Genomic DNA, 26,186 nt, shown 5'->3' with positions numbered 1-26,186 from the left:
AATATTGCCCTAAACCTGGAGATTTGGTTAATAGAAGTCCAAACCTTAATGATACCTATGACTTAAATCTTTAGGTTCTGCGTTATATTTTTTGTGGATAGAAATGTCGCGTTCGCCGTTTTTAAAAATCTGTTCAAGTAGAGCCGTTAAAAACACGACACTACTCGAGGCCTTATTTTCTTATTTATTTTTTTTTACTGTTTTGAAGGAATAATGGATTGACTGGCCATATACCATGTGTTAACTGCAATTTATTTTCATATTATTAACACGATAAAAAAAACAAAATTCTTGATTGATAACAAATTAAGAATTCTGGTCCAAACCTACCCCGAGCAATCTCTGCAGTTAGGACCTTTATTTGCTAAATCTCCAAGCTTACTTACATAATATTATTCTGGCTAAAATTTTAACCCGACCGTTTATAAAAATAGAACTACCGTTATAACGTTGAAGAGCGTTAACAAGATAAAAAAATAAAAAATTACATGATTAAAAGATTTTTTTTTGGTCAAATTAGGGAGTTGACCGAATTATCGAAAGCCCAAATTAAACGAGTTTTAACTTATAATGCTAAATCTTAATTAATTAATTGGGTCGCACTATTTTACCGTATATAGAGTTGTGCATAATCCATCTAAATTAGAATGTCTTTACCTGGAGGCTCATTTAAAAGTTCTAGGGGGATTCAGAAAGTGCGAACCGATAAAAATGTACAGGTCGATATTTACAAAGTTTACACAGATACAATGGAGTTAATATCAAATTATTCTAACCAAAGACTTCTTTCGAATATATAACTAATAGATATAAAATATTGATTACTAATAATATATTTATTTATTTTTTTGTTGCTTCAACTATATCTCGGGTTCTGTATGCAGCTGGAGGAACCAGGGGGAACATCCCTTCCCCTCCAAAGCCAAAAAAATTCAGAAGCCAGTTATGTAAGATAAATCAGGTGTACTGAAGAGGAATTCGTTAAATAAGTGTACGCGTTACAATCTAATCGAAGTTCCGAGCTGATCCTTACAGTTACTTAGTTACATTTTTTAAGTAACTCGCAACCGTACCTAATTATTAATAATCACTCATCATCATTCACGGCTGAAATGAATACGCTACTAATTTATTCTACGAATCAATTAATTAATACTTATATTTTATTTTACATCTATACCCATTTTTTTTAAAATTTCCCGCCAAATCATTTCAAAACGATTTGAGATTTGAGATTTGACGAAAATTAACGGGAAAGGCGCTAATATTTTGGGAAGAAGATTAGTTAGCAAAATGGAGTTGGAACGAATTTTCAATAAATTATAATGTCATTTGTTGAGTTAAAAAAAAAGAGAGCTAGCTTCTAACGAATTTAATTACGTAAAAGATTTCTTAGATTATGGGGATGGGTTAGGAATCAAAAGCTAAAATGGATTTCTTTACTAAAAATCATCAATTTTCTAAAGAATACGAAAAAAAAAATAGATTTAAAAGATTTTACCGTTCTTCCTTTGCATAAAGAATGATCGGAACAATTCCTAGAGTGGCATTTATCCGTGCCCCTCACGTGTACAGTATTGTTTTTATTATTAGCCTTAGTAGTATTGACCTGATATTTATTAACACTTTTCGAGATACTTCCTTGTTTAAATATGGCTACTTTCTTCGATACATTGAGATCAGTAAAAGTAAAAAATTTCTTCGGTAGCAGCGTGGATCTACGTAAGGAATCGCGTTGTCCGCCATCCCGAAGAGCCCCGGATTGATTAAACCTTCTTGAACTACCTCTCAACCGGGGTATATTCGGAGAAGATATTTCTCTGACATTGTCCCAGTTAATATCTGAAAGATATGCTAAAACGGAGGACTTCTTCACGGAATAATGGCCGGCGTAATCGAGCAAAATTACTAAATCTAGCATCAAGATGAGAATCGTCAGAAAATACTTCCAAGAAAATTTAAAGTTGTAATGATGATATCTACCGGATGATTTGAAAGTAAATTGGGATAACATGAGGGTTTCGGTTCAAGTAGCGCGATTATTTGAGGATATACGATAAGCGAGACTTTAAAAGAAGAGCTATGAGATTTTTGCCGATAAAATATAAGATTTTTTAATTTATTTTCTTCTTTATATATTCTTCCAAACGTTAAATTTCAAGAAAATCGATCATTTTTATTCCAAAAGAAAAAAATGAAATATTTTAATATTTTAATATTTTTTTTTTAAAATTAAATGAAATATAGTATTTAATTTAGTTTGATTTGCTTAACTCCGCAAAAAATTTCTAGTTTTGTTTTTTGTGTATAAAATATATACAAAAAAATATTTTGTTTTAAAATAATTTTTAAATGTTTTTTAAGAAAAAGACGTCATTCAATTTTATTTCCCATTTAAATTTAAAATATTATTTATACATATAAAAGGTGTATATAGTAATATTTATTTATTTTGGCGATATATGTTTCAAATTTTTATTTACTTTTTGCTTTTTTTAAACTTAAAATTTTATATATGGAATAAAAATCGAAAAAGTATTATGAGTTATAACGGTATCTTAGTAAAGCGGTGTTTGTTAAATAGCCCGAAAGAAAGAAAGAAAGAAAGAAAGAAAGAATGAAAGAAAGAAAGAAAGAAAGAAAGAAAGAAAGAAATAAAGAAGGAATTGAAACTATTTTTTAAAATGGCCCTGTTAATATAAGCTAAGATGATATCTTGTGAGTATCGAGATTTTGGCGAACAGATGTTCCAAAGCATTTTTGCCAGCTAAGGAGCAAAGTCTTAGAGGGCTAACAATAGGGTTTTTTTAGGTTATAAATTTACGCTATTAGTAAGGGCGTGGTATACCTAATTAACACGCCTGCCACCGCGCCACCGAGGCGATAACTCTACAGGAAATAGAAAATTTGCCGATTTGTTTCTTTCTTTTTTCTCGCTTTTTTTAAAAAATTAATTATAATTTTAATTTTATTTATTTTTTTTTTATTTTGGGGAAAAAAAATGGAAACGTAAATATTTGCATAAATTATGCTTATAAATTATTAACTTTATTCAAATTTGTTTAATTAATTACGAATTAATTTACATTTTTATATAATAAATGAAAAAGAAATGAATGAAAGAAAGAAAGAAAGAAAGAAAGAAAGAAAGAAAGAAAGAAAGAAAGAAAGAAAGAAAGAAAGAAAGAAAGAAAGAAAGAAAGAAAGAAAGAAAGAAAGAAAGAAAGAAAGAAAGAAAGAAAGAAAGAAAGAAAGAAAGAAAGAAAGAAAGAAAGAAAGAAAGAAAGAAAGAAAGCAAGAAAGAAAGAAAGAAAGAAAGAAAGAAAGAAAGAAAGAAAGAAAGAGAACCGAACCCAGTTTTATTATGGCACACAAGAAAAGGGGGTCGAAATGCGTTTTTTTCACCGGTGGCTTCCCTATTCCTGGCGGAAATTTTAGCTATGATGATCTTACACCTCGGGTTTACTTCTTCTTTTTTTAAATATACATTTCAAGTTTTGTGCCTTAAAAAGAAATCATGTGTTATTGATTCGAGCCCCACCAACTTATCCACACCTAGATTAATTATGAATCTCGTAGGTATGAAAACTTGTGGCTTGTGCCCTCGGCAAATTAGTAATATGAGACTATACAAGAAGGAAGGTTCTTTCTTTCTTTCTTTCTTTCTTTCTTAGAGAAGAAGAAGAGAAGAGAAGAGAAGAGAAGAGAAGAGAAGAGAAGAGAAGAGAAGAGAAGAGAAGAGAAGAGAAAGAAGAGAAGAGAAGAGAAGAGAAGAGAAGAGGTCTGGGTTTAATGCGCAAACCCAAGCCCAAAACCCCAAGAGATTTAGAAAAAAATATATATATAATGATCTCAAACAATTCTCTTTTTATATTCCTATTATCCCGCCTCCCCCCCCCCCCCCATTACACAAACGTCCATTTTTTTCGCCAATTACATTAAAGTTTATTTTTCTTAAAAAAGGAAATTTTGGATCAGCTATGGAATAATATGATTTGAACTTATATGTATATTCCAGATTAATGTAGGAAATAACTACCCTATAAAATTTGGGAACAAATATAAATGGCGGTGTGATCAAGATCTTAGCCAAAATGATATTATGAGAGCCTCGAGATATGGCAAAAAAACAAATCCCTCCAGGCTTAATCATATCTCGGGGCTCGGTTCCGGGCAAGCTCGGTAACACCTTTTACATCGGAACCAATCCCCATATAAGAGACGGGCAAGCTCGGTAACACCTTTTACATCGGAACAAATCCCCATATAAGAGACGGGCAAGCTCGGTAACACCTTTTACATCGGAACCAATCCCCATGACAGTCTGGCCAGTATGGTGACCGGTTAACGGACAATATCCGCCCAACTGCGCCAGCTTATCCGCAATCTATGCGCCAAATCTACAGAATTATAAAAATATTATTGATATGTTTGGACCGATGGGTCCCCCAGTCTGAATGGGGAAAATACAGTCCGTGATCGGGGGTCCTGGATGGTCGATGACGGAATCCAGGGGGGGCGGGTTTTATCGATTTTGTCATGGAATCACTTGGACAACGTTAGTTAAAATGATATTTTCAAAGTTTATTCCACAAAATACAATGGAAGTTACAAAAAATATAAATTTTACAAAACGAAAGAAACGAATTAATCCGCTAAAAAGGTTCCTTTTTTTTCAACCTTCATAATTTTTCAAAACAAAGAGAGGAAAAAAAGAAAGAAGTTGTTATTTAATCGCGATACAATCATTCATGAAACTGGTGAGAACCAGTTTCAAACGCAATATAAAAATAAGGTATGATATATCAATTTCGTAACAAAATAAAGGAAGATGGGAAAACAAAAGAAACAAGTGGAGAAAAACGTAAAGAAAAGAAATAAGTTGTACGGGACCGGGGCTTAAATGTTCGGCCCCAAATCCGGGGGGGGGGGCGGAGTTTAACGACATTACTATTAGCCTTTCGGCGCGCGTGCGCTGTAAGGTATATCTTTATTTTTTTAGATTTATTGTTTGTTTGTTAATCCTATATGAATTAGTGATGGGTATCGGGCCTAATTTTCAAAATCCGACCCGAAATTTTTTTATAAAGTTTTGCCCGGCCGAACCCGGGTTCGGGTATTACCATCTGAAATGTTAAATATTGTTAAATCGACGGATATTATCTTTTAAAAGTATCGTTAGCGAGTCTGCTAACCGGTAATGTAGTAATAATAATCAATAATTTTTTTTTATAAGGGATAACGCAAACTAACAACTATATATAAAACTAATTCCTAAAATATATAATTTATTTTTTTTTATAAATATCTAATATATATATTATTTATATTAATTATAAATCATATTCAAAAATTACATTTAAAACCTAATAAAATAATTTATTTTTTTTATTAAAATTATATAAAATATAACCCTACTAAAATATAATAATTTGATACAATTATAATGAACAAAAATATATAAGTAGAAATTCTTGTATATAATAATAGACGTAGAAAAATATGCAAAATATTTTATTAAACGGAAGAATCATTGGTTTTTTTTGTTGGAAGATCATCTGTATTACAGTGTTGACAAAGGGCTCTAACTCAACATTTCATCCAGAAAAAATATCACGCAAGCCTGAAGATTTGGTTAATAGAAGGGATCAAGACAATATTTTTTCTGGATAAAATATTGAGTCAGCCGTTTAACAAACACTAGAATCTATAATATGATAGGTTTTGCTTCAACATTCTACTAATATTCTCTCTTTTCTTTTCTCGTTTGAAGCTAAGATTTAAAATAAATAAAATTAAAAAAAAAACAATATATTTTTTTAAAGGAAATATTTAATGGAATGAAGCTAGACTGACGACCCATTCCTTTATTGAAAGTGAACGTATATTAAAGTGTCAGCTATAGTCAAATATCATTGGCTGTAGCAGGCAGTGACGTCACTAGAATCTTTACAAAATCGGGGGAAAGATTCTCAAAGATTATTTTTTTAATTTTCTGAATTTTTTTTTAAAAATATTTTTTAAAAATAAAAATAAAATTTATAAAACGATATCAAAATAAATTTTTTTTATTTTTTTTTTAACAAATAATGAATACATTAAAAATTATATGAAAGTAAAAACATAAAAAAACACTGAAAATGGAAGAAAATCACCCTAGAAGAGAAGTGGATGCTTAAGAAATTGCTAAATCTGCTGACGGAGGTAGAATACCAAGACAAAAAGAACTAAAAATGGCAGGAACATAGAAGAGAAGTGGATGCTTAAGAAATTACTAAATCTGCTGACGGAGGTAGAATCCCAAGACAAAAAGAACTAAAAATAGAAAAAACATATCACTCTAAAAGAGAAGTGGATGCTTAAGAAATTTCTAAATCTGCTGACGAAGGTAGATCCTAAAGACCTCTTTTTTTTTAGTTATCCATTTTTTAAACTATTTAGCTTACATTTTTAATTTTTTAAAAAATTCCTAAGGAACTCATTTAATTTTTCAAAAATCTAGAACCCCCTGTGCCAACCCCCCTTCCCATCTAGTGACGCTACTGGTAATAGCCGCCATTAAAAGTCGTTTCTAGACATTTCCGTCTAAAAATGCCTTTTCAAATGGCTGATTTCGACGGTAAGCGTAATTTTTTTTTTCGAAAAAAATAAATAAATCGAATGGGTCAGCCCTACGTCACTCATTTAAATGCCAATCAAATAAAATACCATAATTTCGATCATATTTATTTTCCTTTCAATCCGTTTTGTTGCGATCGTGTCTGCTAGAAATTTTGTGAAAGAAGTTATTAACGATATTTTTGAAATCGGCCATGAGCGCTTTGGCTTCTTTAGCTCTTGGACCATCGGAGGAGAGTATTTGCTGCTTTGAGGTGCAGTCATCCTTTAAAATATAAAATAAGAGTAATTAATTAATACACTAATGTTGTCAATAAAGGGGGGTGTTAGAGAGGCGCATTAATACAGTGTTGTTAAACGGTTTAACTCAATTTTAGTTAATATATGTCTGGACCTTTGTTCCTTCTATGAGCAAAATCTTCAGGGTTGAGTGATATTTTTCTGGATGAAACACTGAGCTAGCCGTTTATAAAAATCTAACAACACTAGGGAGAGGAGATCTAATCAAAATTTATGGCTTTAAACTCTTTTCCGACATTTATAAACTTCCATCCTTGGATACCCCCTCAAAAATACTAAGGTAAACGCCACTAACGGTTCTAATAAAAGTTCTCAACAATTTTAAGAATAATTACTTACTGAAAAATGTTTGCTTTTTTTTCAAGCTTTATCTTGACGTGGTTCTTTATAATTATAGGTTCGAAATCAAAAATATTATTTAATAAATATAATATAATAAATGAATATGAATGAATGAATGAGCCCAGAATAATTATAAAAGAAAGTAATTTATTTTAATTTTTTTTTTACGTCAGCTTTGATTTTGTCGTGTCGCTTTTTCGAAATTTTTTTGTCGGTTAAATTCGTCGTTTTCGTAGACGAAAGAGTTTTGCTTTTTTGTTTTTTTTTCAAAAAAACAGGTTAAAATGTCAATCTATATTGTCACGTGGTGCTAGGGTCCGCCATATTTTTTTCGAAAAAAAAAATAAAACGGGAAAATGAGTAAGGTAAATGTTCCCAATTTTTCGAAGAAATCTGGATCCAAAGACTTGCCCTGAATTAACAGTTTGTTAGAATTCGCTATGAAGATAGCCACGAATTCGCACTTACTGTGAATTCGGGTTTAGGGAGCTTTTAAGTCGCATTAGCTAGGTAATTATATTATAATGTAATACCCATTTATTTTGATTTTCTTAGAAACGTTACTTGATTTAGATAGTTTGGGAACGGAATATGATTGGTCATTAATTAAAATGATCATTAATATTAGATTAATCTACTATACTTTAACTCAAATATCAAAGTTCAATAAAACTTTTTAATTGTCCAAATTTTGATCTTTTTCGTGTCGTCGCTATTGGGCCTATCATCAATATACCGTTGTGAGGTGGCGGCGGCTAGTATGCCTTTCTTTATATCACGACTATTCCCGTCACGTGGAGTCGCGTTTCCTTTTGGAATAATTCTGGAATCTTCATTGGCATTCGTATTTGTGAGGATCTTCGTTTTTATGCTCTTGTGACCACCATTCGATTCGTGCATATTAGATTGACACCTTTCACGAATGGGTCTTGTGGCGTTCGCGTGTTTGCAAACATTTACGCAATCCTCTTTACGCGTGTCGGTGTGCCTATCGCAATAGTTCTTCCCGTTATGATGCTTCAGTTTATGAATTTCATTGTCCCAGGGTACCTTGTCGTAGTCGTCTTCGTAATTTATCAATAATCTATCATTTGCGTCACCGCCGCGAACCATGAGCGCCAAATCTGAATGGCATTTTTTCATGGCGCTCTTGTCCATTGCATCATAAAAGGGTACATATTTAAACGCGTCGTAGAGGTCTTCTTTGGTTCGGCCGCACGGCTTACCATTGATTACGTTGTATTTGTTGCAACTCCTTTTGCATTTGATCGACGTTTTGACGTTTTTAACCAGAGACTTGAGAAGGAGAAGGTTTGAGGCCAATATCTGACTCGAGTACTTACCACTTTTGTGCCATTTTTTATCCATTAAGTTTTGATGATGTTGATAAATGTACCGCCACAGGGAGGTGTACAGGGTTGAAGGTATCATTATATCATCGAGGCATACCATGCCATCCCGATCCGGGCAACACTTTTGGCATATACTCTCGGGATAGAAATTGTGGTGAATGTCATTATTATGGGCGGGATGTATCAGACTTTGACTACAGCAAGGAAATTTGAGTAAGTAAGAAGAATGTCTCGTAGTAGGCAGATAATCGCCTTTCAAATGGCACCCATACGATTCGTTTAGAACTGTGGGGATACGCGGTTGCCTCATTTCGCCATCGCGATGGCAGATTCGGCAAGGCGTATTCGAACAACCCCCGCACCTGATAGGGTGAAACGAAGAATGAGGTCGGTTATAATGTTTTTCGCATATTTGCTCGCTCCCGACAGGATTGAAACTTTCCGTTAAACTTTTACTGATGCAAATGGGGTTTATTCTCTTTCCGCCAACGTTAGTAGCGTAATGTGAATTTAGTCTGGGTGGCGCGCGAATAGCGCAATAATGACATTTATCGTTACGATCGACGACAATTTGACTAGGCGGCTTCTCATGTATGTCTACGGAATTATCGGTATTCGAATTAAGGGGACATTTACACATTGAAGAGGGGTGCGGAGGCGATTTTACCAAGTTCTGCGTGAAAGATTCCAAGGATAATTTAATGTCCGATTGAGCGATTGGCTTCACTCTCCGGGCGTAGGGTGTCGCCTCTTTAGCGGTTTCGTAAAAATGTTTGACTCCCTCGTAATTATCCTTTCCGCAAAATTTTAAGGGTTTCACTTTACTCAATTCCGAACTCCTAAATGGGATATGAGTGACGGAACATATGGTTCGGGTTCTAGCGGGAGATTTTTTTGTTTGATCATCGGTGCCGTATAACCACGATGATTTTTTATGATCCATATTGTCCCGCCATTGATTTCCGGAAAAGGAGAGTGAGTGAGTTCTTGACGTTGAATCCCTAATTTTTTTAAAAAAATAAAATATTAATTAAACCAAATTGTTTAATTTAATTTTTGCGCCTTAAGTTAAATCTTCCACTTCTGCGAAAATGATGAAAATAGATAAAGTCCTAAAACGCCCATCAGATTATAATTATTCCGATATCATCAGAACCTACAATACCTATTGCACAGCTGTGACAGACTGTCAATATCAGAATTTTGATTTTTTAAAAAAAAACAATATAACATTGGAATAGCCTATTGGAACATATTGTCAGTGCTTTACGATAACCTATCTCCATAAATAAATAGCCATAGTAATATGCCCATTATTAAAAAAAAATAATTATCCTTTCAACCTCATCGTGGTGGGTGAGTGGCAGCGTCATTGGGCTGCTAATAAGAGGTCTAAAAGGTTCCCTGTGGTCTGGGTCTGACGGACCTGAAGGGGTTGATGTCAGGAAAGGACATCCGATTATAAAAACCTTGGTAAAAAATTTCCTAACAAATTAAATCAGAGGGAAAACGGCCAAAACCTGGAAATCGCCATTGAACAGAAAAGAAGAAGAAGAAGCAGAATAGAAACCCTCATACTTTATGTATGTGTTTATGGTTCTACTGATAATAAGTAATAGATATTGTGAAAATCTAATGTAAGAAAAAATGGAGAGACACATGATCCCTTGATTTCCTCTCAAAAACATTAGGTATGGGGGAAGGAATTAATATTATTTTAGTTATTATAGGGCAATGCAATCCACAAGGAGTGATTCCTGACTCTCTAGGCTAAGGCTAATACATCCTCCTGGAACATCATATTTGGAGAAACTACCCAATAGGACTTTATCTCAACCATATTTATCTTCCGCAAAGATTTAAACTAACGATACATTATTAAATTTTATAACTTTTTATTAGTTAGTTTAAAATATATAAATATACGATATTTACTCATTTCTCGAGGATTGGCTAGAACGAGTGTTGAGTGGCGTATTGGTCGCCGCGTATTTTAGGTCCAACGCTTGCGTAGACTTGTATTTTATAATAAAATGCAAAAAAAAATATAAATAAACGTATTGTTTATTTTAGCGGCTTCTTTCACGGCGGGTAGCAGCGATCGTCAGAAAAAATCCATGGAGTGGCGTGGGGGGGGGGGGTAGGAGAGTAAAACGCATGACCGATGTCGATAAAATTATCAGGGAGGTTAAAAAAAATTTTTGAATGAATTAATAAAATAGATATACTATGATATCTTAATCTCGTATCAATAAATAATCATTTGAGGTTTAGGTGGGGTTAGTGTAATTTCAGTTAGATTAGGAGCAAATGATTAAGGTTTGGAATCGGCTACTTATAAAAGACTCGTAGAAGCCGCTGGTTGAATCAAAAAAAAGAAGAGTATTACAAATACAATTTATTAGCCATAATAAATATACTATTAAAATATCGATCCCAATAATTTTTAGAGAATTTTAAAAATAGGAAGATAGGTTTAAGTATTATTAAGTGTATATATTACCGTTAGCGGATTTACGCTTGACTGAGATTGTACGGTGAACCAAGGGCTCGGACGACTGAGGGGGCTAAGAGGACTTCCGGCTAAAAGTTTGTGAATAGTTTTAGCTTCGAAAGGCGGCGAGTAATCGGTATGGCATTTTAAATTGAGGCTCGAAAAGGTTGAACTATATTTCTGGACATTATCGTGGACCGTATGAGTGGCAATTATGTCGTCGCATTTGCAGGGATGATTACCATCAAAAACGACGCTGGTATTAGAGAGCGAACATTTTAGGGGTCCGATGCTATCCCGAGACATCTTGAGACAGGAACTTTTCCTTAACGTAGATGATTGGTAATCGGATGTTTTATCTAACAGGGGTAGGTTAGCGATTCTATCATTTATTAACAATGAACCGTAATTTTGGTAGCTAATACTTTCTTCGACCACCGAAGGATCCATATCGAGGCCCAGCGGGTATTCAGCGTTAGACGGATTTTCAACCACGGTTATTAAAGAGGATGTTTGAGAGTCGTAAGAGTCGGTCATGCAATCGCCGACGTTAGTGTTCTCGTCTTCCGGAAACTCTTTATAGAGTCCACGGGTGTTCAGCTTCACGTTGCTTTGATTGAGTTGACTAATTGAACTGGAATTTACTTCAAAGTTATGACGTTTAGCCATTTTAAATGGCGAGTTTGTCGATAACATCTGTTTATTTGGGGTAGATGCGACGGGCGCACACTTATCAAAAATGGTGGTTGATACGGAGGGATTGTTATTGTTGCTTTCATTATTTATAATATTGGAGTTTCCTGTCCTATTGGGTTCCTCCAAGATAATGTTCAAGGAGGATACATTTGCCTTAGCCAAAGAAATTTTATTGTTCTCCGCATTATCGGCACTCCTCGTGGACTGAATAATAACCTCACCTACTTTATCGGAGAGAACGGAAGATCCAAGGATGCATCGAAGAGTGGATTCCACCTTCGCCATCTTATTTTCCATCCTGCTCATTTCGCTTCTCAGAAATCGGGCGCAAAGCAGCCTCAAAAGATGAGACTGTTCATTCCCCGTCGAGCCGCTCAGCCTATTGCAACTGTCACCAGTAACGCTACCGCCGTTACTAAAATACCCGCTCAAGCGATTGAGGCACTTGGACCCTTCTTGAAATCCGGAGTCGGTATTAATATTGGGTCCTTTGTAGTCATCTTCTAAACTGGGTGGCGCCTCTTCGTCGCTGCTAGAATATTCACCGGGGAGCGAGGGAAAGGATGACGGGGTCTGATCGAAAATGGATTCCTCCTTATAATCGTCGAAGCCTTCCAACCGTTTCCAGAATATGCACCCGTACGCCTTGTCCCGGAAATCGCTCCAGTCTTCCTTCAGCGCGTTCCATTCCCGCATAAAGTGGGATAAATTTTTCGAAAGCTTTTGATCCTTTCCAGCGTTACAGCTCAGAAAATCGTCTACCTTAAATTCGTTCTGCAGTTGGTCCAGCTAAAATAAATATTTTAGATATAAAAAAAAAAGAAATTCTAAGAACCTTCAACCCTAACCCTACTCCTTACAGAAATAATTCCTATGGACCTTAAGAAAACGTAGAACTGCGCTTAATTCCTCTTTTTTTATGCTACTTCCAGCGTTTTTGGCTTTTACCTAGCTCTAGGCAACTAAATGCTGTTAAACGGCTAGATTAGAGTATTTTAGCTTTAAAATTTATAGCACAGACCTCTTAGATTTGGCTAATAGATGTCCCAAACCCATTGAGCCAATCTATGCCAAAAATTCTTCGGGCTCGCGTAATATTTCTCTGGATAAGATTATTGAGTTCGTTCCTAATGGCTCAAATAGAGCCGTTTAAACAAAACTCAGCCATCATCTTTCCTAAGTTAATTTGATTTAGTTCCACCAGGAATAGATTAATAACGAAAGGTGAAGACTGGAAAATTAAATAACGGTTTTAGACACAAGTTAAAATACACTATATATATCAGAGACCTGCATAGGTACCATTTATAAGGCTCGGCCCGGCCCGGAAAAATTAAAATAAGGACCGGGTCGGGCTTTGGTCCGGGCCTGCGGTCTTTGATATATATATAGAAATAACAGAAAGTACAGAATATATAATAATAGCTCGGCCCAAACACAGCTGATTTCATAATTTCGAAACTTCACCTAGGTGTCGAAATGTTTTTAAAAAAATTCGATTTGGCGGGGAGGATGGGAAAGGACCAATAGGAAAATAGTAAAATAAATTTTTTAAAAAAAATATAAAAAAAAAATGAAAACTCTGTCTTCCAGAACTTTGACGTTGAGAATAAAGGGAACGATGACGTCATCGTCCGAAAAATCGCCGCTAAATTTATCGTTGACTAATTCGACGCTCCAACCTAAAAAAAGAAAAAGAAATTATTATTTTTTATTACGAATCGAAATGGCTGGTCGATAACAAACCGCTCTTACTACAAAAGGGGGGGGGGGTTATGACGCAAAACCGTCAGCTAAATTAAAGCGGGGGGTTAGGATATTGTCAAGATATCGTCATTCAAATAAAATTCGAGTTGGAGGGGGGGTTTACTAATTTTAATTTGTTAGGACTAAGAAATGATATCGTCATTGGTTTTGGGGGAGAGGTCAATTACGGCCTGAATTGATACGCTTAAAACCTTAAGCGTGATTATATATACATTTGTGGCGCAAAATTATTTGTTGCCCAATTTGTCCAGCTGGCCCTGCAAATCTTCTAGCCCGGCCCAACAGCTTTCGGGGCACGATAATACCGTATTACGCTTACGATTTCCGCCTTTCGAGTTTCAAAAAAAATAATATTAATAAAAATCCTCAATCCAACTCATTAAATTATTGCACTGAGGTCACGGTAATTTTTATAACAGAAAATCCTGACGCAAAAATCGTACTTAAAATATTCATGGGTGTTATAATAGGCATTAAAAATTTTGAAATCCAAACGCAGTTTTTAAAAGCGTTTTTTAAAGTTAAAAACGCTTCAACATTTTGGGGAAATGGTTATACTAACGAGATGAGAGTATTAAATTTCTTCTTGAGCATATATTTTTATGATTATATATACACATATAATTTAACACAAATTTATTCATAATTGTAATTATATGGGGAAGGAAGCTAAAAATGAATGTGAAATTATTTTTTTAAGAAAAAAAATTAACTAAATTTTTATCATAAATTCTTATTTTTAAAAATACAACGAACTCCAAAAAATTACAACGAAAAATTTATATATACTTTTTTTAATTTAAAAAAATTTAAAACACAGCCTAATTTTTTTTTTAAAAATTTTTTATTTGTAAATATCTTTTTAAGATATAATTTAAAGAGAAGAGAAAGAGAAAGAGAAAAAGAGAAGAGAAGAGAAGAGAAGAGAAGAGAAGAGAAGAGAAGAGAAGAGAAGAGAAGAGAAGAGAAGAGAAGAGAAGAGAAGAGAAGAGAAGAGAAGAAGAAGAGAAGAGAAGAGAAGAGAAGAGAAGAGAAGAGAAGAGAAGAGAAGAGAAGAGAAGAGAAGAGAAGAGAAGAGAAGAGAAGAGAAGAGAAGAAAATGTTTTTTTTTTAAAAAATGAAAAGTTAAGAAAAGAATAACAAGAAAAGACAAAAAATAGAATAGACAAAAAAAAGGAAAAAAAATATTTTCGTTTCGTTTGTATAAATACAAGATTAAAAGAATTATCTGGTTATTTTTTTACAAAAAATACTTTATTTTTAATATTATTATTAGATATACTTTTAATATCCTATGCCAAAAAACCAACTAAAATATGTATATTTTCTTATAATTTTCATATTGCCTTTTCGAAAACAAGAAGGAAAAAATAAAAATAAATCAATAATTTCAGCTATAAAATGACTTTTTGAATTAAAAATTATTCCCCGATGAAATAAAGGAATGAAAATGTAGAAAAATTTGATAATATTAAATATTTATTTATGCTAGAGATCTGCAAAAGTAAACCCGGCCCGAACCCGGCCCGAACTCGACCCGGCCCGTATAAAATAAATTTCGGGCGGGCCGGGCTTAAAAAATTAGGCCCGAAGATCACGAATTTATACTATAAAATGTCGAAAAACTCCTCAAAAAATTAGTTTAGCGACAGATAATTTCCATAAATTGGTATAAATGGGTCGGTGAACAGAGCCGAATTCTCTGGATCTGAGTTGGGATTTAGTCCTGTCATGTCATTTAGAATTTATAACCAGGTATGCTAGGGCTGGGGTAAGTTAAACCCTTATCAAGATATCAACTTATATCATGATTACTTCGTAAATATTTATCAAAATCCAAAAAAAAACCAATATTTGGTCTGAATGGTAAAAGAAGAAGACCTTAACTTCCCGACATCTAAAATGCTAAGTATTGACCTAATATTACATTGGGGGGGGGGGCTGACATTATCCCTGATATGCCATTATACTGCTTTTCATTTGATTGGTTAATGAGAAATGGTATTTAAAAAAAAGTAGGAGCCCAAGAACAAAGGCCTATTTAGGGGATAAACATATGTAACGTAACAACTAGAGTCACTAGTATAGTGGTGGAGTCATTATAATAACACTTAAATTGGAATCAAGCCCTTAAAAGTGGAGTTCAATAACATAATCATAATTAAAAACACACTCACTCACTCATACTTTCTAATTACTAGTTATATTATCAAACCGCTAAAAAAAGGGTTAATCCAGAGAAAAATATTCCGGAAGTCTGAATATTTTGCTCCCACAAAAATAGTTTGGAATCTATTGGCGGAATCTCTAGGAGGAATCTCTAGGCGGCTTTAGGCTATATTTACATCTGGCCAAGAATTTGAGTTAGCCGTTTTAGATGGGCTCAAAGCGAGCCGTTTTAACTACGCTAACTGAGACCTAAAAAAAATTGCTTTAAAATTTTTGTCAAATCACACTAAAAATAATAATATAAATAGAAAAATTACCATATTTTATTAATATTTTATAAGTGACATCTGTGCTGTCTTTTAATCGTTATAGAATGACTAATATTAGAGATGCCATAAATTAATCATAAAGTATAAATATTAATCCTAAAAAATATGCCTGAAATTTAAACTTGAATGAAATTAAAAGGTTTTATGTTTGACTTTGAGTTTAAATTAAAGACCTACCATTCCATCTTTCAAAATTTTAATAGGATCAAATATCTTTGGGATCTAAAATATAGTCCTTTTTGGAATTCTCTTCAGCCCAAATTTCCATTTTAAAAAAAAATCCTCAAAAATGAATTCCTCAGCCGGGTGAGACTTTTTCTTGGAAGAATGATCTTACGTTAAATCGAATAGATGTGGGGTCTTTAGAAAACCCCTTATAATTTTTTTTTTTTACAATAATCATATTCTGATTTCGAATTGAATAATCTGATTATTCTTTTTAAAAAAAATTTAACTTTTCTTGTGGAAGGGTGGCGTAGCTTTAGCGGGATCGCCCATGGAAGGGGAGCATTGAAACGACGACTGGGCGTATTTGAGGAAGTCGGAATTGTTCAAATATTCTTCGCATTTTTGCTGGGGAGTAACGTTAACGAAATTGACAACGCGATTAGGAAAACAACGCGTTATTTGGGACCGATCTGATGGCGGCTCATTCAAAATCTGCAGCTCTGGTCCTGACCCGTAAGAACCGCCCAAATTTAACGGTTTTTCCGCGCCCACATTTTTAGCCCTATAACTAATCTCATTGGCCATAGGTGTTTGAGAGTGAGGCATCATCAAATTCCTGAGACTGTCCTCCACGAAACAGGAGGAGAGCCGCGAGCTGATGGACGGCGATCTGGAGTCCCCGCTATTACTCAAGAGGGCTTCTCTCAGCACGGGTCTCCAATTGCGAATGGTTTCTTCGTTCGCGCTATTCTGCAAGGAAAGTTCGTCGATTTTTACCTGGGCTCTGGATAGCCGGATCAGCAGCTCCTTGTAGGAATCGACGAGGGCCGCATTGGGTTCCGATTTTTTCTCGTAATTTCCGAGAACTCTGAGAATTCCCGTCCCGCGATCATTGGGTCCTTTGGAATCGTGGCGGATGGAAGCGTCAGGCTCGACGAGTTTCGTGGTTTTGTCGACGGCGTTCATTTTTTTATCGGCGCGATCATTTTGCGGTTGTTTATCGGGTAGAATTCTAGGGTTAGAGTTCACCGTGGCGAGCTTCGATTTGGATTTTCGGTGCTCGCGGAGATGCAAGGAATCGGGGCGTTTAATAGCTAGCGGATCGATAACTGCTTCCTCCCGATTTTTATTGGCCGCCACACGGGATTTGACGAATGTAGTAGCGTTCACGTCACTACCACCACGTTTTTCGGAGGGGAACGGGACCGAATGGGTCGATCCCCTTAATCTGGGCACGTCAAGTGTCGCGGAATTCGTCAAAATTTTTAGTTGTTTGTCATCCATCATAATTTTATTTTGTGTTTTTTTTTCGATCGTTGAATAAAGATTAAATAAATCTAAAATAAAATTAATGTTTAAAATTTGTAAATAAATTTTTTAATAAAATATAGATAATTTTTTTTATTTATCGATTTCGTTTAAATCAAATATAAAAATTAAAAAAATTATATATTTTTTGATCAATTTTTTAAAAAGTTTATATATATATAGCTTTTAAAGCATAAAATTATTTAAAAAATGTTTTTTGCTTTGATTTAAATTAATTTTTGGCTAATTTAGAGCTGGCGACTTTATACTTTGAATACGTGTTAAAACGCTAGATTTGAAACATTTTTTTGTGAAATTAAAATTTTTTTTTTTTAACATTTATTATATATATAAAAAATAATTAAAATAAATATTATATTTTTAATAATTTATTTAATATTATTTAATTATTTTATTTATTATTATTTTTTAAAAAAGTTTTTAATTTTTTTTTTCCACTTCATTTTCAAATTTTAAAAAATATTAAATTTATATTCTGGCCTCGTTGGGGGGGGGGGGGGAAGAGAATTTATATCTTAAAAAATCTGGGGGGTGGGGAGGAGGAATGGGAGAAGGAGGGAGGGGGAGATCACGTGATTAGGATTTGGATAAATCCGATTAGAATTCATAATGTCCATTTTTTCCCGCCCTTTTGTCCGTTGATACCAGAATTAATATACGCAACCTATTATGTTTGCGGGGACCCGGAGTGAACCGTAACGAACCGTTAAATTATTATAAACCGTTATCCGTAACCGAACCGTTAAACCATTATAAACCGTTATCCGTAACCGAACCGATAAAATTATTTTTCGAAGGAGTAAAAAGAACCTTTATAAATTTCTTCTCTTAAGAACCGTAAACGGTTCGGATCCCTGGTTTTTTTTGTCGAAAGAAAAAGAGTTGTTTTCTCGTTTACCTAACTTTCACATTAGAAAACTTAGATAACTGGGAAATTTTTTTAAAATCAATCGTTATTGCGTGATTATCCTTGAATATACGATCAATCTTAAAATGTTTGATAATGCTAGAAAAGTAAAAAAATATTTAACGAAAACAAAAGATTTAGTAAGTAATAGTGTTCTCAATCGTGGCTTTGTTAAACTTTTGGCTCTAAAAAATGGAATTAAGCCACCAATTTAAGTCTCAACTTGAAGATCGATTGGAATATTCTTGATTTAAAAACATGGCTAAAGTCTCAACTTGAAGATCGATTGGAATATTCTTGATTTAAAAACATGGCTACTCTGTTTTATAGTTGACTAAAGTTAGGGTAGTTTAACAACACTTACACTTAGTAAGTAGTAATTATAAAAAAAAAATATGAAAATTACTTTTAAAAAGATATCTCTTTTTTTTTTACTACTGTCCTTCCCCCGGTTCGTGATAAAATAACACACAAATAATCGATAAAAGAAGATAATAAAAAAATGTAATAAAATTTGGCTTTTTCTTTCTCTTAAGATTAATCTCCCTAGCGTGTTTTTTTTTGGAGAAAAAATTTTTCTTCGTTTAAAAGGAATTTAATTTTAAAAACAAATATATATATATGGGGGGGCTATTTTCAATTTTTTTTATTTGTGTTTTGTGTCACCAATCGATAATTTAGTTTGACAATGAGTAATAATAAAATAAGACAAATTATTTTATATAAATATTTTATATATAATATCCCTTACATCATTATTAAAATTTATTATAATCATTTTAAAAAAAAATTAATCAAGTGAAGATAAAAATTGATTTGATTTCTAGGTTAAACAGATGGTTTCATTATAATAAAAATATATTAAGTGTTAAGCTAAGTATTAAAAAAAAAATGAGAATTAAAGAATTAAATAACCAATAAATATAAAATTTAATGTAAAAATATTTTTAATATAGTTACTGGTTATGACATTGTTGAAGCTTAATATTTAGTCCGATTTCTAAATCAGTTGAATCGAAAAATTTTAATTTATTATATTCAACGAAAATAAGCAATATTATATATCATTTCGCTAACAATACTGAAATATATTATAAATAGAAGAATTAAGTCAGAAAACTATTAAATAAATGAAGAAAAAAATTTTTAAGCGCGCAGGCCCATATCAATTTTTTTTTCTTCAAAAACCCGAGCACGGCTAGAAAAATATAAATATTAGGGCCCCAAGTCCATGGGGCAGGATATGGACATATGAACCGGGGGGGCAGGTTCGGCCCACGAAGGTCTCCGATAAACAAAGATCGTTTTTAGAGATGTTTTAAATTATTTGGGTAAATTCTAAACTTTATTAAACTTTAAAAATTCGTTATAAAATATTACAAAACGGTGAGGGTTGTGGGGTGAGGAGGTAGGTCTGCACCCGCCCCCTCCTTACCCCCTCTTTTAGTCCCTCCAGTGACGTGGGAATGGGGGGGTTATGGGGGTTCAATCCCCCCCCCCCCTATGAAAAATGAAAAAAAAAATTTTTTTTTTAATTAAACGCTTGATTTTTGTGTTTTAAATTTATTATAAATAATAATAGATAAACACAACACATTTCATTATTTTTATATTTATATTTATTAAATAAATTTTATATTATTTTGCATTTCATAAAAGTTGTCTATTTTTTCATATTTAGGTTCATATGATAAGTTACGATGTCGAATTTTGGTTTAAAAATCTTGACAAAATAGGGTATTCTTTGAGACCAAAAAATGCTCTGCAGGCCCTTTCCATGTGTAATTGCATTTTAGATTCCCTGCCTAATATCAAAACATTATTAATTATTTTAAATACCTTGCCAATTAGTACCTGCACTAATGAAAGTCTTTTTCAACTTTAAAAAGGCTAAAAACCTATTTAAGAAACATAACCGGTGAAAAACTTTTAAATGGATTACCCCTATTGAATATTTATAAGGAGATTATTTTAGATAAAAAATTTGATTCTAGATGAATTAGCAAAGTCTCAGAGAAAAGTAGATCTCTCTTTTTAAATTCAAATCAAAAAATAGCAATAAAATTTTATTAGTTTTAATATATAATCAATTTTTTTTTGTAAAAAAAGTATTATTTATAAGATAATCATATTTTTTTTAAATACCATTATTGGCATAAGAATTACACATATTTTATATAATTATAAAAAATCACTTTTTATTGAATAGAGTTTTTTTACATTATAATTTTTAATATTAAAATCTGTATTGTATAAAATATCAACATTTTGAAAATATTTTAATTAATAAAAATATATACATGGTTAAATAAAGGAATGTAAAATATATAATAAAATACCATAAAATTTTGATATATGAAAATATAAAACTATTTTAACAAATTCAAAAATATAAGCAATTAAGTGTTCAAAAAAAATAGGAGAAACCCCCCCCCCCCCCATGATAAAATCCTGGCTACGCCACTGAGTCCCTCCCTTCTGACTGACGACAATGAAATGAAGTATTCTTATAGTTAGAACAATAATAAATACAAATTATTTATAAAAAAAAAATTATACAAATTGTTTACATATTTTTGTAATCCCGATAAATTTTATTTTGAATTTGAATTTCTTTATTTATTGCATAAAGTTTTGAGTTACACACATCCTCTTCACATCCCTCACAGTCATCTCCCAAAGTTTATAAAAATATTGATTTTGACATATTAAAAAACACAATCTTTTAAAAAATATAATTATCATATTTATTAACAAAACTAAATCATTCATTATCAATGAGATCTCAAAGTGACATACTTTCCCCAAGAATTTTGAGCATTAAATTTTATCGTAAAAAAACAATTAGAGATTTTTTATAATTTTTTTGTATTTTTCTTATTGGATTTTTTCATATGATTTAAATTATTTAATGAATGAATTTTTTATTTAAATTATAATAAAAAACAGTTGCTTTTTATATGTTATTTTGTTATACTTTTTTTTAAAAAAATCTTTCTTTAGTTTTTTTTATGTGTATTATAAAGGTTAATTTTTAATTTACGGTTATTTATATTTTTATTTAGCTATTTTCAAAATAAATGAGGATATCTTTCTAAACATTTTTGTTGTTGTTTGTTGTTGTTTAGATGCAAAATAAAAAGGCGTCATTGTGTCCCCGCTAAATTCCGCTACCCTAAAGTTATAACTCAGAGACCGAGAAAAAGATTGGCTATTCTATACGGCACAAATGATAACTTATGCAATTAGGAATTTGGCGAAATTCTTGCGATATTGCTAGAGTTTATACAATTTTATTAATTTCCTTCTTTTTTTTTGCCACGGAGATTATTATTAAAAAAAACTTATAAAAAACATATGTAGGTGCATCGAACCTTGGGTTTTATTGTTATTTTAATATTTAATCGGGAACAACATTACGCAAACCCGAAAATTTTGGTCATAGATGACACAAAGGTTTGGACATCTACTTGATTCATAGACCTGCAGGCCAGGTCCTAAGTCCTGGTACACGGGTTAGTCGTACCCTAATTTTTTGAATATATCCGAGCCGGCCCTAATTTATTTTAAATATCCGGGCCGGGATTGAAAATATAAAACCCGGGGCAGACCCGGCCTTGCAAATGGTATCTCCACCCGATTTTTCCTATTTCATTTTAAAGTTTTGGTCTTCCTTCTCATCTCGTTTACCCGTCACTTTCTAAATTCTTAAACCTCGTTTCCTGTACAATTTTTAGTCCTTTTCGTCATATGTTATTACCACTTGTTAACCATAAATTTTGACTTCCCAGTAAATATTTGTATATTTCGTATCTGATTCTTTTTTTTTTGATATCCACTGCTATCAATTTTTTTTTGACCTGGACATGAGGGCTCAATTCCTCCAAAGGCTCCTCGAAAGAGGACCAAAGCCCGCACCAAAAATCTGAAAGAGTATGAGAATTGAGGAATAAGTTTTTAAATGTATACGCGTTTATTAAAATAAAGTAAATATTTATAAAATTTGGAGAGTGAGAGGGAGGTCGGGGGGGGGGGGAGGGAGGAATACATAAATAACTCTTCATTGCTTCTACCAAGAGTCGACATCCTCTACATTATGCTGTATAAATTATCTCTTATTTTGGCTAAAATCTCTTGGAGAATAAGGATTGAAATTACAACTTAATACCCAGTGGTATGAATCTTAATGCTTTAGTGCAATGGATCTACTCATATCTGAAACTATGCCTGTTGGGTTGTAGTTACTAATTTTTATTTCCAGTGTTAAAAGTTTTATTTTCCATTCGTTTATCATATAGAGATAATATAAAACATATTGAATAAATAAACCTTAATTATAAAAAAATTCAATTTTTATTTTTAAAAAAATAAAAATAGATTTTTATTTGGAACAAAAATCAAATTTTTATTGTAATTTGATAATAAAGGAGTTTATCGTTATATATATCATATACAAATTTATACAAATATTAGTAAAAATTTTATATACCTATATAATAAATAACATAATAATTCACCTTTAAAATAATTTTTTCATAATTTTAAATATATTTTTAAAAATTTTTTTATAATATATCTAAAAAAAAAAGGATTATAAAAAAACACAGATATAAATTTCATTTTAGTTTATGATAGATTCCTTTAACGATGGTTTCAAATGATCTTTTGCGCTCGTAACAAATTCCTTACATTTATCATAATATTGATCGTATTAGATGTTGTTAGATCTTTCATCGATTCGGGAGCCAATCAATTTTTGAATGGGAAAACATCCGAAGGTAAGAAATTTATCCATCTAAATCAGTGTTAACCGGCTAGTTTTGAGCCGATTGTTTAAAAACGGCTAACTCAATATTTTAGCCAATGGTCTGAGCTTTGAATTTCGCTGATAGATGTCCAGCCGTTCGTAAAAATTGGCTTAAAAACGGCCCGTTTAACAACACTACATCTAATAATACGAAACATAATTAATTTGCGCTCTTGACTGAAGTGTGAATAATATATATATATATATACGTTTTTTTTCGCGGTATAATTAATATCTACAATAAAAAAAATAATTTAATCAATGGTTTGGAAAAAGTGAATTTAAAAATATTCCTTATTGATTTTTGTTTGGAGTAGGAGAAGGATAAGGGGGGGGGGGGTGGAAGGCGGAAGGAGGAAGGAGTGGTATATCATGGCATATTTATTATTATTTCACGGACTATTAGACTTCTTTTTTTCCCCGCTGTCGTCTTTGCAAGATAACGAACAAGTGTATCACCTTTTAGTTAGATACTCATGAAACTTTAATTTTGCGATAACCTCAAATATTTGTAATTTCTAAATGTAATAAGTAATGGTTTTAAACGGCTCGCTTTGAGCCTATATTTTATCTAGAATAATATTACGCAAGCCTTGAAGATTTTGTTTGTAGAAGTAACAAAATCCAGAGACTTAGTCAATATTTTTCTAGCTCAAATAGCGAGTTAGCCGTTTTTAAGGCCATGTGTTAATATAAATTTACTACTGAGTTTGTAAAATATGACTTTTTTTTAAAAAAAAAAAAATAAAAATTTTGAACTTTAAATAATAAAAACACTTATTTTTTTAGATTTACTAAATTCGGTTCACAATATAACTTATTATCAATTCTATTTGATTTTATATAATTGGTATTTAATAAATAGTATGATAAGATTCTAAAGAGATAAAATAACAGCATATCAAAGAACCAATTACGTTAGATCTTCCTTTCACAATGATATATAAATATATAAATATATAAAATATACAACATCTTTGCTTATTTAAGAATAGGATACCTCTAAAAGTCAAGTAAGTATCTTTCTAAGTAACGGTATTTTTACAAATCTCTCCAAAATATCAAACTATTATTATTAAAACATTAAGTCAATCAACCTTTCTTTTTACTTCCTATTATTATTATTATTATGCTTGATTTTTGTTAACTCCTGTAAATTTCTAATTGAATCTCAGATAAAACAAAAAAAGGAAGATTGCTCAATTTCAAATTTTAGCAATTGTTCCACGGATCAAAGTAACTTTAACTTTCGAATCACGAAGAGCTGATTACTGGCACCTCTCAATCATATGTGTACCATTCTTATCAGAGTTTTATTAACGTCTAATTTATAAATCCTACCAGATCATTTCTTCAATATTCCTTGAGAAAGATGTTTAGCATGTTTAATAATTCTATTCTTGGCCAAAGATATGAAGGGGGGGGGGAATTTTCGGGGTTCAATTTGACTTTATCCTATATCATCTTTACAAAATGTTTTACCTTTTCATTCGGTTTAACATTTTCTTATAATTTTTAGAGCTTCCAAATATCATAAATTAATAATCATGAAAAGATAGGCTAATATACTGTAATAAAAACCATCCAACACCGTCAAAATCTAGGGAGCCATCTCTCCCGACCTTAAAGGATTTCAATAAATCTTATCAATAGTTACGTAGCATTGATCTCCCTGTTCTGCGTATGCCAAAAACACTAGTAAAAATAAATGGACATACACTAGTATTATGATATATCACCCACCCTTTAGAGTTAGGAGCGCTGCTAAAAATATTCTAAAGGGTTCGTATCCGATATACTAATAATGTAAAGGTGGGGTAAAGTTTCCAGGGAATTTAAGAAACATTTTTCTGGAAACGTTCCCGGGTGGGAACTATATTTAAAATTTATTTCGATAATTTTTAGGAATATTCAAATAATTTAAAAATATCAGAAAGAAACGAAACAATAAACTTAAGAAAGATCACAATATTTTTTTTTATTTATCTTTAGTCAATTTAGGACATTTTTTTTTACTGAATCTCCCAAAATACCAGAGTTATTTCTAATGTAACTTGTCTGTCCGGGAGCATGTTTAGTTTAAAATTTCCAGGAGTTTCGTATTGGTAATCCGAAGTTTCAAGACAGTATTATGTTCTGAGGCTCTAACTAAAAACAGTAAACTTGTTCTATGGATTTAAAAAAAACAAAGCTCAAGAGATATGCCTACTTACTTTATGCTAGTATACTTGCATCGCATCGCATTACCATATTTCCAACACTCATACGAAAATCAACATCATAAAAGAACTATCTTTCGTAAGGGGAGGTTAGGAGCCATTTGTTGTCTTTGAGGGGTTGTAACAAATAGAGGGTGACATACTAATTCATAAGTCAAGCTTGTTGACTTCAATTTTATCTATCTCATGTAGACCACAAGCATTAACGGACAACAATGGGAGAAATATAAATATTCCTCAATAAAATATTTTCAATTGTTATTTGTCAATTTTAGCTTTGGGGTAAATTCGTTCAAGTAAGCATTGGCTTTCCTGAGGAAATCAAGATATCGGCACATTCAGGGGATCGCTAAAATGATAGGCTTGGTAATATGCAAAGCAATTATATTATACTAGTATATATATATAATATCAAAATTGTGTAAAATTGTTACACCGTCAGATTGTATTGAAATGAGGCAAGCATCCCACCTCTGGTCACACATTTTAGAGATGCTATAAACAAATTTAGATTTTGTATTTACTTGAAATACTATATATATATACAATACAATCAAAGTGTTTATAATCTATCGGGAGAGTTTGAGCAAAGCCATCTTTAAAAAAACAATAACAAATAGAAATGTCTTTATAACATACTTGCACCTCAAAAACTTCCCGTTTAAAATATTTTTGCTGTCCTGTCGATA

General features: G+C 32.2%; 1 protein-coding gene across 1 annotated transcript; it reads right to left on the bottom strand.

Moving 5' to 3' along the window:
- Window positions 1–5,794: 5,794 nt before the first annotated feature.
- Window positions 5,795–21,362, bottom strand: LOC135925922 (uncharacterized). The gene is made up of 9 exons (XM_065461505.1): window positions 21,271–21,362; window positions 16,523–17,572; window positions 13,384–13,484; window positions 11,116–12,591; window positions 10,548–10,627; window positions 7,934–9,613; window positions 7,429–7,510; window positions 6,709–6,883; window positions 5,795–5,947 (listed from the first exon to the last, which is right to left on the bottom strand). The coding sequence occupies exons 1-8, from the start codon at window positions 21,290–21,292 to the stop codon at window positions 6,737–6,739; spliced, it is 4,638 nt and encodes a 1,545-aa protein (XP_065317577.1). The 5' UTR covers window positions 21,293–21,362; the 3' UTR covers window positions 5,795–5,947; window positions 6,709–6,736.
- Between the last annotated feature and the right edge of the window lie 4,824 nt (window positions 21,363–26,186).

This window comes from Gordionus sp. m RMFG-2023, chromosome 3 (assembly GCF_954871325.1).
Source record: "Gordionus sp. m RMFG-2023 chromosome 3, tfGorSpeb1-WG-v2, whole genome shotgun sequence".
In the NCBI taxonomy this organism is placed as follows: Eukaryota; Metazoa; Nematomorpha; class Gordioida; order Chordodea; family Parachordodidae; genus Gordionus; species Gordionus sp. m RMFG-2023.
Note: the sequence above shows the minus strand (reverse complement) of the source record. Positions and strands in the feature narration are given on the sequence as shown.

Coding starts and splice junctions, on each gene's coding strand:
- LOC135925922 (XM_065461505.1), bottom strand. CDS start 21,292: ATGCTCAAAATTCTTGGGGAAA. Junction 17,573..21,270: donor GCTCAAAATTCTTGGGGAAA/GTATGTCACTTT, acceptor ATTTTATTTTAG/ATTTATTTAATCTTTATTCA. Junction 6,884..7,428: donor ACGACAAAATCAAAGCTGAC/GTAAAAAAAAAA, acceptor TATATTTTAAAG/GATGACTGCACCTCAAAGCA.